This window comes from Lathyrus oleraceus, chromosome 7 (assembly GCF_024323335.1).
Source record: "Lathyrus oleraceus cultivar Zhongwan6 chromosome 7, CAAS_Psat_ZW6_1.0, whole genome shotgun sequence".
Classification (NCBI taxonomy): Eukaryota; Viridiplantae; Streptophyta; class Magnoliopsida; order Fabales; family Fabaceae; genus Lathyrus; species Lathyrus oleraceus.
In genome coordinates, this window is record NC_066585.1 from 53,847,302 (window position 1) to 53,863,797 (window position 16,496).

The 16,496-nt window shown below is 36.6% G+C and overlaps 1 protein-coding gene across 1 annotated transcript; it reads right to left on the reverse strand.

Annotated features, from left to right (window-relative positions):
- Positions 1 to 237: 237 nt before the first annotated feature.
- Positions 238 to 4,726, reverse strand: LOC127104240 (uncharacterized). The gene is made up of 3 exons (XM_051041434.1): positions 3,568 to 4,726; positions 777 to 1,319; positions 238 to 621 (listed from the first exon to the last, which is right to left on the reverse strand). The coding sequence occupies exons 1-3, from the start codon at positions 4,468 to 4,470 to the stop codon at positions 520 to 522; spliced, it is 1,548 nt and encodes a 515-aa protein (XP_050897391.1). The 5' UTR covers positions 4,471 to 4,726; the 3' UTR covers positions 238 to 519.
- Positions 4,727 to 16,496: the final 11,770 nt, after the last annotated feature.

The window sequence follows — 16,496 nt, forward strand, 5'->3', positions numbered from 1 at the left end:
TTTTATATAGAAAATGTGTCTAGCTCAATTAGCAAATGTCAATTTTCTTATGGATATATCTTGTCATTTTATCTAAACATTTGTGAGTTTAAGAGAAGATTAGAAAAGGCAGGCCCATAATTTAATTACACAGCATAGTTGTTTCATTTATACCAAACCACTACTAACTTTTATTCTTTGTACATGAACAAATTAATTATAACATTAGGAAATTGATAAGAATGTGAACATATAAAGTAGGTGAAAATAGCACATTGGCACATGAATATGATATTAATAAGCATGGCTACAAAGATCTCCTACCATTGTCCCATCTAAACTGTTTAAACTACAAATTTCTTTGTACATGAACTTTTCCCCAACTCAACCAACCGCAGGCAAGAATTATAAAATTTCACTTCGAAGGAATGAACCACTAAAGTAAATAAATAAATTTGTTGTATGGATCTCCAACAAAAGATTATGCATAAGACTAATCCACCTCCCTAATATATTTAATTTATCAGTAACATGTCAAAACTATGCTTCACTTACCTCATTTTCCCTACACACACCCACATCTATCACCATGGTTCCTTTCTTCTTTGACTTCATAATTCTGCAACAGTTTCTCCTTGGAGACTGCACAAATATACATACCAAAACAAACCCACATCAAATTCCAATCTAATCATACATAGAAGTGCCACCAGACCAGTAAAAATTTCCTACTTTAAACTTGAAATTAAAACCAATCAAAACAGATTGGCGAGTAAACAAAGATGACAATAACTTACTCTATCCCATAGATGCGGATCTGTCTTCTTATGTACCTCTACTCGCTCAATAGAAGAAGGGCTGGCCATCTTCCACCGACATTCTGGGTTAGGGACGCGATGCTTTTCGTATTCAGTCAGTGTCTGTTGCATTGTATCATTGTTGTTTGCCTTTGAGAAGTAAAATACAAAAGGCTTCTGACATGGATGACGACTAACAGGTCGCGTGTTGAATGCATATGCAGTGTAATCTGCTCTTTTGTACCAATTCAAGAATGTTCTTGCAGGCATTTCCATCTCTCGGGGTGAAAACACTCCGCGAATTATCTGAACAGCAAAACCCCATGAAACAGAAACAGTCCAGCTCTTTGATTGGTCGTAGCAGATGGATTGTTGCATGAGCCCCGCTGAGTCAAGCTTCATTGGTATAGTTAACCGCTGGAGCGCTTCAACACGAGTCACATGTGGGAAGATTGGTTCAACCACGTCAAGGTGGTGCAGTGACACTAATGGAGTCACGGGATGAGATCCAAGAAGACCGAGCAGGTTCCCATACACATCATACTGTTCCAATAAACCAGAGGATGTCAATATGAAATTAAGTAAACAATAATAGAATGCACGACCGTACTGAAGTTCTTATCTAATTGGCATTACAACAGTGCTTTATTCAACAAAATGCAATAATAGTGTTGAGAATGGTAAAAGTATTTAGGCCCGTTTACTTTAAACATATCTTCCGTTTTCATTTTATTTTCAACTAATAAATACAAGAGAATATAGATTCTCACCATTCCTTTTACATGTTTTGAAAACAGATCAAGCATTTTTAAAAAATAAAATTGAAAATCTCAACATGTTTTCGTGAATGCGTTCTTCTTAAGCTCACCTTCCATTTTCTATATACTACAATTACATTTGTTCACTATACATGAATCTCTTATCTAAAAATGGGTCCGGCCCGCCGACATGCTCGTTTTGCCTGAACATTTTCACAGGGCTGACCAAAGTTTTAGGTCCGCACCCTCAATATGTTTGTCTCGCCGTGCCCCATTTTTTTCAGGTTTTTGTTGGCGCGGATATTAACATAAATTTGTGTAGTGCCCGCAGGCCTGCCCTGTACTCATTTTTGCGAGACGGAAAGATTTTAGACCCGCACCTTCAATTATGCCCGCCCTCCCCGGTTTTTGGCAGGACGGACATGCCCATTTGCTACCTTTACTTATCTCTTTATTAGCAATTTAAAATGAACACGCATTTTTTAAAATGAAAAGTGGAAAATGATTTTAGAAAGTAAACAAAACCTTGGAAGAAAATGTATGTTTTTACAATATGAAAAGTGAAAAATGTTTTTACAAAATGGAAACATTTACAAAAATTTAAAACATAAGTCATTGCCTTTTTAAAGTAATTGGAATAATCTAATTACTAACAATAACTTTTCAAAGCAAATTGTAAATATTTGTCCTTAGGTGACACACAATAACAAAAAGCACAAAGATCTCCTTGGGAGATAGTAACCTAGATCTGGTCAAGGATCGAAGAAATTAGGAGAAAAGGTAAAAGCCCTTATGACTTTAATTGCCTCAACAACCAATCATAAACAAAATAGTTTGATCTTTGGGACCAGGCAACTATACTTATTAAATCGTTTAGAGTAAAAAACTTAATACATCCATATGGAACTCTTGAAATCATAAAGTCAAATTTAAACACCAAAACGGCATAAGGATCAAACTTTTGGACACCACCAACCTCTTAAAATAGATGACCGAAACAAATTTTTTTTGTTATTATTAACATGTTAATAATTTTCAAAATCAGATTTGGGTCCCTTCAATTTTCATACCCATATTTGGGTCCCTCTCAATTTTCATGCCAGCACACTAGTTAGGAATCTAGTTAGGCCCCGTTTAGGCCCACCGCGCAAAAGCCCACAGAAAATTAGGTGGGGTGGGGCAGCCATAATTGAGGGTGTAAGCTTAAAATCTTGGCCCGGCCAGCGAATAACGAGGCCAGGGCGGGCATTGCACCCCATAGGCTAAAAGTTGCAAAAATTATTGTTGATGTTCATGCCCACAAAATCCGGCAATAAAACAGAACGGACGGACATATGAGAGTGTGCAGGCCTCAAAAAAAAAAAAGAACCAAAACAAGCATTTCCAACGGACCGGACCCATTTTGCCAATTCCGCATAACACTAGTGGTCCCAACGGTTGCAAGTCAAAACACCATTTCTCACTCCATATTCTACTAGTATACTAGTATCTAATAATTTGACACATTCACCATTAGATTGATCAGATTGAAAATATTACCACAAGCCATAGGAGATATTAAATTCCACTGTCTAGTAATTAACGCATGAGTTCTGAATCCACCACAACAACAGAAGAACAAAAATTTAATGCACAATGCCTATAAAACACCACCGACAAAAATAAACCGACAACTTAATTAAAATGAAACTACAGTTTCAGCAATTCCACAATTTGGTTATACCAACGGTTACTCTTTTCATTCACTCATTGAATCCAATCCAACACCAACCATAAAAAAAGCTTCACTTGAATCATTACTATTAAAAAAACAGATAAAAACAGAGCAATTCAGAAAGCAGTTCCACACCCACCGAACAAACCCAATACCAACGGGGCCACACAATAAACACACAGTGATAAATAAACCACGATTCATAATAAGAAAATGACAGCAACAACAAACAAAAACAAATTGATTGAAATTGCAAACAATAAATAAAATCAAAAAATAAAAATAAAAATCAAAAACCGAGTTGAAAAACCAAACTCACCTGGTGAAACCCGGTTTCTTTAGTGAGTGGAACACCGAGTTCCGCCATACAAGCTTGCATTCTATCATCGGAACCGTACAATCCAGGATACCTCTGAATGCACCGATCTTGCATTTTGCTCAGCGCTTCCGCCAAAGGATAGCTTATCGCAAATCCACCGCCACCATAAGCCATATTGTAAGAAAAGAAAATATTCTGCAAATGACTCTCCGATAAACTCCCAATGTAATAAAACTGATTATGATCGTACTTTCTCAAAACCCTAATTAAATTCTCCGTCACAAAAACGGTATCATCATCTCCCATAACAAACCACCGCACGTCCTTCATTCCGAGTCGCAGCGTCTCGGATACGATTCGCGAGATTCTGATCGCGGACCGGTGTCCTTGCTTGTTCTTGTAAGCGAATTTCGAAGTGTCGCCGGAGATTCTCACCGGCGGGAGGAGACTCTCGTTTTTCTCCGTTTTCACTTTATCATCTAGCCACACAACACCACGCATGTCGTTTGATCTGTACCAAAGCTTAATGTAGTTCTTCCTCTGCTCCCATAGCTTCGCCGACGCCGCGATTCCGAAAACTACATGGCGGAGCTGCGTCTTGTCGCCGCCGTCAACGGTGGTGGCGAGGCGGTTGGTGGTTGTTATTGCGGTGGCATTGATGGAACCAGAGAGTTTATTGTCGGTGGAGAATGGTGTATTTTCTTGGCAAGCGCGTGAAGTTGAGACGAGCTTAAGCGAGTAGAGAACGTAGGTAATGGAAACGAAGAGGATGAGTAAGACGAGAAGTTTATGGGAGGTTCTGGAATGTGCAGATGCAGTTACTAATACACCTCCATTGGAGATTGGGGTGGCAGATTTAGGACTCTTCATTTGTTCCCAAATGAGTTTTTCAGAATTTTTCATTTTTAATGCAGTGATGAAATAAGAAGCAGATCTAAGAAGAAACTGAATTAAAAAAAAATCGATTAAGTTAGATGAGATCAATTAATGAATGGAATGAAGAAGGAAGACATAGTGAAAAGAGCTTAATAATGGCTGGGTTTACTCTCATTCACTGTAAAGCTGAAATAAAAATAACTTTTGGAGATGATTGGGATTTCTCTCATCATAAGAGAGCTGAGGGTTTAGAGAACAGTGTGCCAGTTGTATCTATTCACAAATTTTTCTGTCTATTATACAGCTTTTATTTATATAATATAATATAATAATATAATAATATAATAATATTTGTCGGTTTTGATTAAATGATTTCCATTTAAAATTTGAGGAATTAATGAATACTTTTTTAAAATGTTTTTAATGGTTTATTTAGGGGTAGATTTTAGTAATGGTGGGAGATTATGTATTTAGCTTTTTAAGAGTTTAAAATGGTTGTTTTTAATGTAAAATTTTCTTTTCAAAAGATGCAAAATTTTACTTTTGACTGGACTATTATTTATTAAGTAATAAAGATATGTGAAATGTGCCTCAATGTTTATTCTAAGCTTTTTTAATTTATTGTTTATATTTTTATTTATTGATTTATTCATTCTTTTGATTAATTTACTGGTCTTATTTAACATATTGACTCTTTATTTTCTTTTTATTGATATTATATTAATATTATATTAATAGATTTGACTATATTTTAATATGTATAATACTATTTAAATTATTTTTATTATATAGTTTTTCATTGACTTTCTATTATTATTATTATTATATTCATAAATATATTTGACAATTAATAAACAATAATTGTTTTTGTGAAATAGCTAATTTTTTATATAAATAATCAATTATTAATTTACAGAAAATTGTGACATCTTACTTACTGGGATTTTATTCAAAAAATGGTTCAGTATGTTAATCAATGTGTTTCACTTATTACATAGAGTGAGAATTAGTGAGAAAATCTATTTTTGTTTTTCTCAAAACAAATTTTTAAAAAAATAGTGATTTTTGATTAGTTAACTATTGCATGAGGCTAATTTTTAGATAAAATGTTCGAGAGACGTATTGTTACATGTGTTACCGTTCAAATGGTAAAAAAAGTGATCACATAGATATCTAATTTCCATTATACCCCGTTCTTTTTTTTTTTTTGTTGAGATTTTGTCCTCTCATTCTTAAATTGTAGGTTTTTGTGATTTGTTGTTTTGTTTGGTTGTTGGCATTATTTGTCAACTATTTAGAGACTCTTTTGTAATCGCATTTGGAGTTATTTGTTTGGTTTTAATGACACATGATTTTACTTTTTGTTCCGTTATAGAACCAGAAATTATTATGATTGTTGAAACCATGGCGGAACAAAGTTGTTGATGCACTACGCTAATGTGACATTGTGGATCGAAGGTTACGATCACTATGCTTTTTGAACCAGAGAGATCGATTTTTATGCGATACCATTAATCGATGTTGTTATCTCCGATATAGTGGACTCATGGGAGTACATGCATGGTTAGCACTCCAATGCCCCAAGTCAGTTTAGGGTTCAAGATAGTATAAGTGAAAGTGGAGATTAGAGATTATGTACCTAAGAATCTTTTTACGGAGGTATTTATACCATGAGCCTGATGAAATAGGCTAGATAATAGGCCTCGTGTTATTGAGCATTTGGCCGACTTGAAGCAGTGGGTCATGGGTCTTTGGTTGGCACATAATAGTTGCCCGTAAGACTCGTCGGGCATGTTTGATGTCGGGGGAGTTTTTCAGTAGTATTGACCAAACTTAAAGGATGTTCATCCAAGCGTCGGATGGCATGTGCCGCTTGGGTTTTTCCAAAGCGTGATGCGGACGTGAGCATTAAATGGAACCCCATTATTGAAACGTTTCACCATTTTTTCCTTTGACGTGTGACCTGGAAAAGGTGTGGGTTGACGTGATATAGCTTTCCGTTTTTGACATCTTGTGTAACACCCTACTTCCCGACTCGATAATTAAATCAAATAGAAACATATATAATACGCAATTCTCCTAGTAGGATGTTACTCACATCAAAACCATCATCCAAAGTGAACCATTTATTTATAATTAAACCATTCAATACGCAATCGAATTTTGTTTTGAAGGCAATATGGCATTAAAAGCCTCAACAACAACTCAAAATTAAACATGGTTCATCTCTAAAAAAGGGAAGATATGTGATATAACATAAACAAAGAATAGCTTGTTCCCCTGGTGTTACATATCAGAGTGACTCCACTAAAAGACTCGATCAACATGCAACTAAGGAGGCACAACACCATCCTCAACCTCAAACTCCTACTCAGGTACCTGATTGTTTGTACTCCAGAGGAGCACAAACGCAACATCACAAACCGGGGTGAGAATATATTCAAATAATTAATAGTGCATACATAATCAGAGTAGTTCACTACATACATATTCACATATAAATCATTTATGCACCATATCCACAAGTATTCATAACTGACTCACATCACCATCATATGCATTCAGTCATGCAATGCAACTCACAACACATTAATGACTCGCATGCATGCGGTACCGACCTCAACAATGGTTATCATTATGACCCGGGTTCCATCTGCTGAACCCATGAGCCCCACACCGATCTTGGGACAGTCAGAATTCCCCTCACTAAGACCTGTAGGCAACCTCTTTCACTAACAACAACAATATAAGATGCATGAATGAATGAATGCATCATCACCACACTTCAACAACAATTAACGGTATCACATCGAACCATACTATTCTTGTGCAACAACCACAAGGTATTTCCCACACCGGAACTACGTAGCTCAACTCAACAGATCATCATTATATGTATAACAATTCATCCCATAATCACATCAACATTATCACAATAATTGCAACAATTCATTTAACCGAACATATGAACAAATAACTTCAGCAGCATAGTAGGAATAATAATATTACTGAAACAATTCACCTACCACTATCATGTCATAGCTCTGAGTGTTAGCTTCATGACACTTCAAATGGCACGTCGTTTAGATACACAGTTAAAATGTTATAAGGTAAAACGTAAAAGCCTCTCATGGTTCAAAATATAAAAAAAAAATCAAAAATGATACACTGACAACCGATTGAAATAGGTGACAACCGATTGTCACAAAGTGCCTTTCGCCTCTGCCAGACCCTAAAAACCACAATTTGAAAGCATGACAACCGATTGACATTTTGGCACAACCTATTGTCATGAGTGAAATTTTCCAAAATGTACACTTATTGCAATTTGTAGTCATTTAGGAACAACCGATTGTCACTGTGTGTTTTTACAAAATTCCTAGTTTTGTTGTTACGTGATAGTGCCCAGTTTCCAATCGCTCAGTGTTATACCAAACCCAGTTACAAGCTTCTAATTTACTCTGATTCATGATCTATCAACACTATCACACATATTTTATTCTATAGATCATAAGCATATTAAGTTTTTCATGAATTACTCATTTAGATTCACCATCTAGGGAAAACTCAATTCACCATAAAACTCAATAATTCAACACAACAACAACCACATATGAGTATAATACAATGGACACATTCAATAACGCATCATAATAATTGAATCACGCATACAACCACAAAATGCATCATTATTTATCAAATTCGTCAACATCAAAGAACACACAAAACTTAATGGAGGCCAAAGGAAACCTCCTAACCCTTTCATTATATAGAACCCATAGATGAATAATCTCCCTCTTACCTGATTATTCTAGAAAAGATGAAATAATCCTTGAACTTTTTCTCATAAGCCCTTCTTCTCCTTCCGTTTGCCCTAGCTCTTCTTTTCTCTCTTCCAAGTTTTCATGTACTATGCAAAACTGACTCTTTCTCCACTTCTCTCCTTTTTCTAATAGTTCTATTCCTCATAATTATGATTTCTCTCTATTACCCCTAACTCATCCTCACAAATTAGGTTTTACTCACTCTAGAAACCTTACTAGAGAATGATGAGATGCTTTGAAATCCTGGATTCATGTAGATTTTACTCACTCTAGAAACCTTACTAGAGAATGATGCATGTATCGTGTATTTATACGCATGGGTGATTTGGGACAAAAGGAAATGCAGAAGGAACGAAAACAAATGAAATTTTTCAAAAAATTTAACCAATAGGTCGACCTATACGAATCATGTGTCGACCTATTCAAGTCGTGTGTCGACCTGTTGGAAGCATGTGTCGACCTATAAGGTTATGTACTGCCCATAGGTCAACCTGAAGACTCAGCACATGAGGCAAAAGTTGTAGGCTTTAATACTGCAGCATACGTGTCGATCTATACCATCTATGTGTTGACCTGAAGTTTTAAAAATCCATCTATAGGTCGACCTGTAGTCGTATGTGTCGACCTATAATGAGGAATTTTCACTTTAAACAAGTTTCTTATGCCCAACACACTATTTTGATGCACAAATGTTTTCTAGACCATTTCTAACAATGTTGAAATGTTTCCTAATGCAAGAATGCTAAAATGCACAACTAGACTCGGACGATACTGTCCAGTGTACATAAACATTACTTCCTAGTTTTGACATCATGCAAAATATATATAAACGGAAGAATGCACTAACATACTCCCTTTTTTTGTTATGCAAAGCTTGAGGCAATGCGTTCTTGTTCATGGAAAGCTCCCCCTGATGTGTGCATCATACTTTTCCCCCTTTAACAACAATTAGAAGAATCACATATACATAGTAGAGAATACAAAGGCAATTTGCAAAGACAAGAATTTTTCTCACATGTATATGTAGCGGTGTATTCGTCACTTTATGATTTATTGATTAAAACAAAAGCAAAGCATACAAAGAATCGAGTCGCCACCGCACTTTTATTTATCCAAAGGAATGGCTAAAAAGCGAACAAAAGCCTAAGAAGTTTTACACGTAGAAAACTAATGAAAAGATCAGAGATTTGGGTAAGGGGTTAATTACGCAATGGGAAGGTGTTAGGCACCCAAAACGTCCTAGGTACTCCTAGGGAGCCCTTTTCACAACTTGTTGTATGAAGTGTTATTTGTTTATGAAATATTTATTGTGCAAACATGGATTGAAGGGATGAGAAAAAGAATATACAATTTTTTATTGTTTTTGTGTTTGAACGGATGAACCCGTTGCCTACGTACCTTTCCATGGAAGGTAAGGATCAAAACGCCGTAGTTCGGCTAAAAGATTTCCAAAATATGAGTGGGTTGATTTTAAAACAAAATCCCTAAGGTCTTTCGTTATCCACGGGAGAAAACTCAACCTTATACAAACAACAAGTCCACCATGTGAGAAAAGCTTCAACTTGCTAGTGAGGGGTTAACCCTATAATAAGCAAGGAAGTCTTACAATTCAATCACTAAGGATAAAAGGTGAGATTAACATCAACCAACTAGGATAAATCAAACCTATGGCTAATGTATGAAAACTTATCAAGAATGGACAAAGCCACAAAACAATTGAATGAGTGAAATTAACCAATTAGGATTATTCACAAAAGTGGTCAAAGTATGATTAGAATTCAATTCAAAAGAAGTATTATGAAAATGAAGTTTGAAAAATCAAAGGCTTAAGGCCTAGGTTTCTAATTTGAAAAGAAATGAAAATGTTTGCACAATATTTTTCAGGTTTTGGATTAACATGCAAATGGAGGTTTAAAGAAACAAAAGATGGGAGGGTGAGGAAGTAAAACTTCTTAGATGTTCACCTCTTGAAATCATATGTAGATGATTCAAGTGGTTCCTTTGGAATAGGCAACAATGCAAATAACAGATGGACAAAGTAAATGGATACCGGATGCCAATCAATGGACTTATACCAATCTCCTGAACAAAACAAACATGGATACCAGATGCCAATCAATGGACTTATACTAGTCTCACGAAACAAAATGGATATCGGATGCCAATCAATGGACTTATACCAATCTCCTGAACAAAACAAACATGGATACCAGATGCCAATCAATGGACTTATACTAGTCTCACAAAACAAAGAGAAACAATGATACCAGATGCCAATCAATGGACTTATACTAGTCTCACAAAACAAGAAACAAGGATGCCAGATGCCAATCAATGGACTTATACTAGTCTCCTACCATATCATAGGAAACAACTGCCAATCAATGGACTTATGCTTGCCTCCTCCATGGACAAAACAAAATGTCACAAAGCAATGAACTATGATTATGAAATGATACATAAGTAATGATGATAAATGCACAAAGGCACACTCAAGCAAATATGCACAGATGAATCAAGTAAGCAACAAACAAGTCAATTAGCACACACTATATACAATCAATTAGGCTCAAGCAAGGTTAGGCTTTACAGCCACCTGGAATGGGGTAATTGTGCTCTTAACCCTAACATTGAGAGTTAGGGTGAAACAGATGAAATGGAGATGAGGGGTGTGCCTCATAGCTCTTATCCCTGGTCAGGGAGAGCTTTAAACAATAGAAAGTGTGGGAGTTCAGAAAGTTGGAACTCTTCTCCACATATGATAGACTCTATAAGATCTTGGGTTATTATTCGCCATGCATCAACACAAGGTGTGAGCAAGGTGAATGACACACTGAGTAGTAGGAGATGGATTACACATCTCTTTTATCTGCCAATTGCCTCATAAGAGGACTTTTCCTGCTTGGCACAAAAATTAAACAATCACAAGCATTGCCTCTTAAGGAGGACTTCAGACAGGTGCCTACCAATAACAGTAGGTCTTCCAGACTACATGAAGATTAGAGATTATACCTAAGTGGTTAAGCAACCAAGCAAAGCAAAGTTCAAAATGAACTTAAAGCAACTTAAGTACCTGTGGAAACACTAAACAAATCAGTACAATACTCAAACAAGCAGACAACAGTCAATAAGCAACAGTCAAACCCCAATATACAAAATGTGTAAACCAAAAGGCAAACTCAAATGAGTTAGCATCAACCTACAAAACACACAAGTGTTAGTAATCAAAAGCAAACATCAATGCTCAAATGATGGAGCATCATCAATTATACAACTTGGATGCTCAACCTGAAATCAAAGCTCAAACATAAGCAACAAACCACTAGGTCAAAGCCTAGGGTCAAAGATGGAGAAAAAATTCAAAACAGGAGCTGAAATTTAACATGAATCAACTTCAATCACATCTTGACACATTCCAAAAGGTCTCACATCAAAATCATTAACCAAATGCATTTCATGATCAAGAGAAGTTCAAGGCAATTTTAAAGCTCATATGTGATCAACATGAATGAAAAATTCAAATCAAAATAGAAATGATTCAAATAAATCTGGAAAAATTCAAGCACATTCAAGACGTATAACATGATCAACACATAAAAAATCAGAAGCATTGAACATCATTTGGCATGGCAAACACATGGTACAAGTTGGACAAGCAAAGGTGTGACACAAATTGTCACACCAAGTTAGCACATGCATAAAACAGAAATGGTAATTGAGAAAAATACCAAACCGAAACCAAAATGTCAAGCAATGTGTCTAGTTTCATCATGCAAAATTTCACATTCATTGGATAAGAAACAAGCATTTCACAAAGGGATAAGCAAGGCAAGGTCAAAATAAGACATATGATCAATCATTCTAGCACAAAATAAAATCCAGCCAAGCACAACTTTGGAAATTATGATCATCAGAAAATAGACAAACAGAGGAACAATATGCAAAAGATTAGGATCAAATTGGATCAATTTTCAATTTTATATGATTTTTCTAAGTTGAAGAAAATATTGAAATTCAAAAAATGGACATAGCATAAAAATGAGAGGGAAAGTGGATAAACATGTGAAGCATTTGAAATTATGCCATCGCCCGGAATCGAAGTCAGACAACATTCAAAAGTAGCGCGCCTCAACCAAAACGGCATCGTATTGCCTTAAACCCTAGCGCGCCAAACATTTCGTAGCTAATTTGAATTTTCGTAGCAAAATTGAAGCCATTCCGTAGCTAATCTGGAAATGAAGAACATTCAAGGTTGAAGATGAAGATCATGAAGATCTTCATCTGGATTTTCCAGATTTTCACAAAAGTGTCCAGAAATCATCCAAAGTCATACCAATCGATTCATCATGCAATGTACAATCAAGATCAACAAGCATTTCAACATAATTCATCAAAACAAGCACGGATCGAAGAAAGTAAAATTCATCATCAAAACTTCAATCAATCATATCTAGCTCAAAACAACACCAAATTGCACGATTCAAAGCTCAAATTCATCAGCATGCTTAGATCTACAATAATATGGCAAAGAAATTCAAAAATAAGAGATTCGAGTTGTGACCTCTTGAAGTGCAGAAACTGGATTTGGCTTGATTCAAGGCTTGTGATAGCTCCAATGTTCCTCTATGATGCTTGTATAGATGATTGAAGGAGAAATTGAAGCTTAATTGCTCACGAATCCAACAGATTTTGAAAATTCCATGGATACTTCAAGCTTTGTGTATGCTTCAATATGGCGCCAATTGCTCCAATTCCACGTCCAATTCTTCTCAAGAACACTTCAGGACCATGAATCAAGCAATAGAAGAGCTTCTTGTGTGAAGATTTGCAAGAAAAATTTGAGAGAAAAGTTTGAAGAATTTTGGATCTAGATCTGAAAAATGAATGTTAATCCTGAAAACAGTTATGCTTTACCTTATATACTTCCTACTAATCATGTTTAGATCATGCTTAAGCCAAAGCCAAAAGTGATTAGCAACTTATGAGGTGTTTTTGCAAAATGGTATTTTCACCCTCATGCATGGAATGCATGTGTGAACAGTACACGAATTCTATTCATTTTCACTTAAAATCCAATTTTAAAACCAATGGTAATGGCAAAAAGTTCAAACCATGCACCAATTTTGAATTTTGTGATTTCCCTCCAAAAAGACAATGGATTAATAAGTGATCATGTGATGACAATTCATGTAATGTGATGCATGATTTGGAAATTAGAGGTCATGAGGAGAATATTGCAAAAAGAACCACTCATTTTGGAGCTTTGGTTGAAAAGTTATGCTCATTTGAAGTCCCATGCATACTTTGCCATGATTTGATCATATCTCCTTAACCACACATGAGAAATTCATGATCTTGGACATTATGGAAATGGGAGAGAAAGATCTACAACTTTCATGTTCAACAAAATTTCATTTGAAGCTTTCTTGGTGATGTAATATTGAGTTGAAGTTGGTTCAAAATCTTTCCATTTTTGGAAAGTTCAAATTATAGGTCACTTGTTATTTTTGGAAAATTTTGACTGGACCTCAAATTCTTCAATGTGAGTGTTTGAAATGTCAAATGAGACTTGTTTGAACATGAATGAAGTATTTATAATCACTTCCCACCTCCAAATCCACAGTTGACTTTGCAGTTGACCTTCTAGGTCTTCAGATGACTGGGCAATGTTCTGATGAAATTTCAAGCCTCTACCACTTGGGATTTTGCTTCAAAATGACATCATAGCTCATATGAACTCTTGTGAATGATTGTGGGGTCCAAATCTCAAGAATGACCACCATCTATTGCTCAATGAATGACTTTTGATTGCTTTGACCTGTTATTGCTTCATCTGCAAGACAAAGGTTAGATGACATATTTTTGTACTTTTTGGTTAGTGATAAAAAGAAAACAATGATACACAAATGCAAACATGCTTGGTGACCAAGAACCACTCTCAAAAAGAGGACCCACCCATAGGGAAGGAAGCAAGGTGTCCAATGATCCTTGAGGCAATGCAATAATATGGTATGATGCCATGAGGGATCTTAGGGACAAAATTGGGGTCTTACAGATGCCCCTATTTAAGGTCATTGTAGCCGGAGAAGCGAAGGTTAAAATATTCATCTAGACGCGGTAGAATGGGCTTAAATAACAGTAATGAGACAAATTTTGGTCCCTAAGAGACCTCATGATGCAAATGTATGTATGCAAAAGAAACAACCTCTGTGGGGAATATTGGTCCACAGAGAAAAGACGACTCATCGGAGTAATACACTCACCAGGAGCAGAGACTCTAATAAGATTCTCATGGGGATAGTAAAAAAAGAAAAGAATGCGTGAGCAGGACACGACTCTGAATTAGACACAGCGTGAGCAGGACACGACTGGACTAGAGACCTCACTGGGGAGTAAAGGACTCAAACTGGGGAGAAAAAGTTCCAAAGGAAGACACATCCATTGGAAAGACTCAAGCTGACTCAAACTATCACGAAGGATACTTCGGATGAAAATCCGGACTCGGACTGGGGAAAAATTCACACAGAAACTCCCCGCCGGGGAAAACTACATATATTGGGGAAAATGCCAATACAGCACCAGGGTAAAATCACAACGGAAACTCCATTGGGGAATGTCTAACAAAGAGACTCTCCTGGAGAAAAACTGCAAGAGGAGGTGTTACCGGCTACTGGGTAACAAACTCAAAGAGACATGTGATCTAAACACCGGTTACTGGGTGAAAGAACAACAAGCTCAGGAAGAATGAATATCTAAGACCGATATAAGGATGAGAGGTATCAATCAACCAAACAGCTGAGAAAGACCTGAAAAAGGTACATCAACTCAGGAAAGTCTGACTCCACAGGGGACCAAGGTCATAATAAGGAGCAGAAAGGAAGGGACACCAGGGATACCGATTACTGGGTATATAATAGGTGACCGACCAAAGCGTGAATTGGTATATATACCAAAACACTCATCATCCGAAAGGAGGGTCTGAAAAAGCAAATCGACTTACAGGATGGATATTCGATTCCGCAACGGGAAAACGAATCTTACTCAGCTGGGGAAAAAACCAAAGAGTGCATGAGATATAATATCCATTACCGTCAGAACATGGATAGTATACTCGTATGAGATATATTATCTATTACCGTTAGAACGTAGACAATATACTCGTATGGAAGGAACACCAGAGATACCGGTTACTGGGTATATAATAGGTGGCCAACCGAAAAGAGAGACAATCGATACCAACACCAACAAGGTAAACGAAAGATAACTCACAGGGGATAAATTGCAAGCATCCGACAATTATCCAAGAAACACATCAAATATTCGATTCCACAAAGGAATACGAATCTTACTCGACTGGGGAAACACAACAGGCTTCGACTGAAGAGTGCATGAGATATATTATCCATTACCGTCAGAACATGGATAACATACTCGCATGGAAGATTATCCACAACCGGTTACTGGGTTAATAAAGGATAAATCAACCGAAAAGAAAGGCATCGGGATACCAAAACTAGGTATATAAAGATGACCGATCAAAGGGAGCAACAATCATTACCAAGCAAAAGGGTAAATGAAAGGGGACTCACTAGGGATGCATTGATAAACATCAATGATCCGGGAACAAGTCACTGGCATACGGTGAAAGGACCCACTGAGGATAAAATTGCTAGCATCCGGCAATTATCCACAAGTAAAGATCCGCTGGGGATACAATTGCTAGCAAACGGAAATTACCCAGAAGAAAGAGGGAAATATCAACATCGAATACTGGATGAAGATAACCACAAAGAGTAACCGTCATCGGTTAGGATGAACAACAAGGTTAGCTCTGCAAAAGGGAGAAATTAGGATTTACAACTACCGAATACGGGGTAGAAGACCAAAAACTCTGGCTGAGGATAAGATTGCTAGCATACGGCAATTATCCACAAGAAAGCACAGACTCCGCTAGGGAGACAACAACATAGGATTTACAACTACCGAATACTGGGTAGAAGACCATAAAATCCACCCTCAACCAGAATGAACCAAAAAGGTTACCTCTGCTAGGGGATAAAAGTAGGGTTTATAACTACCGAATACATGGTAGAAAACCAACAATTCTCTGCACGGGGAATGAAAGAATCACAAATCCGCACGGGAAACAAAATAGGGCTTATAACAAACCACCAACTGCTGAGGAGCAAGAAAAATAATAGGGTTTACGACTACCGAATACTGGGTAGA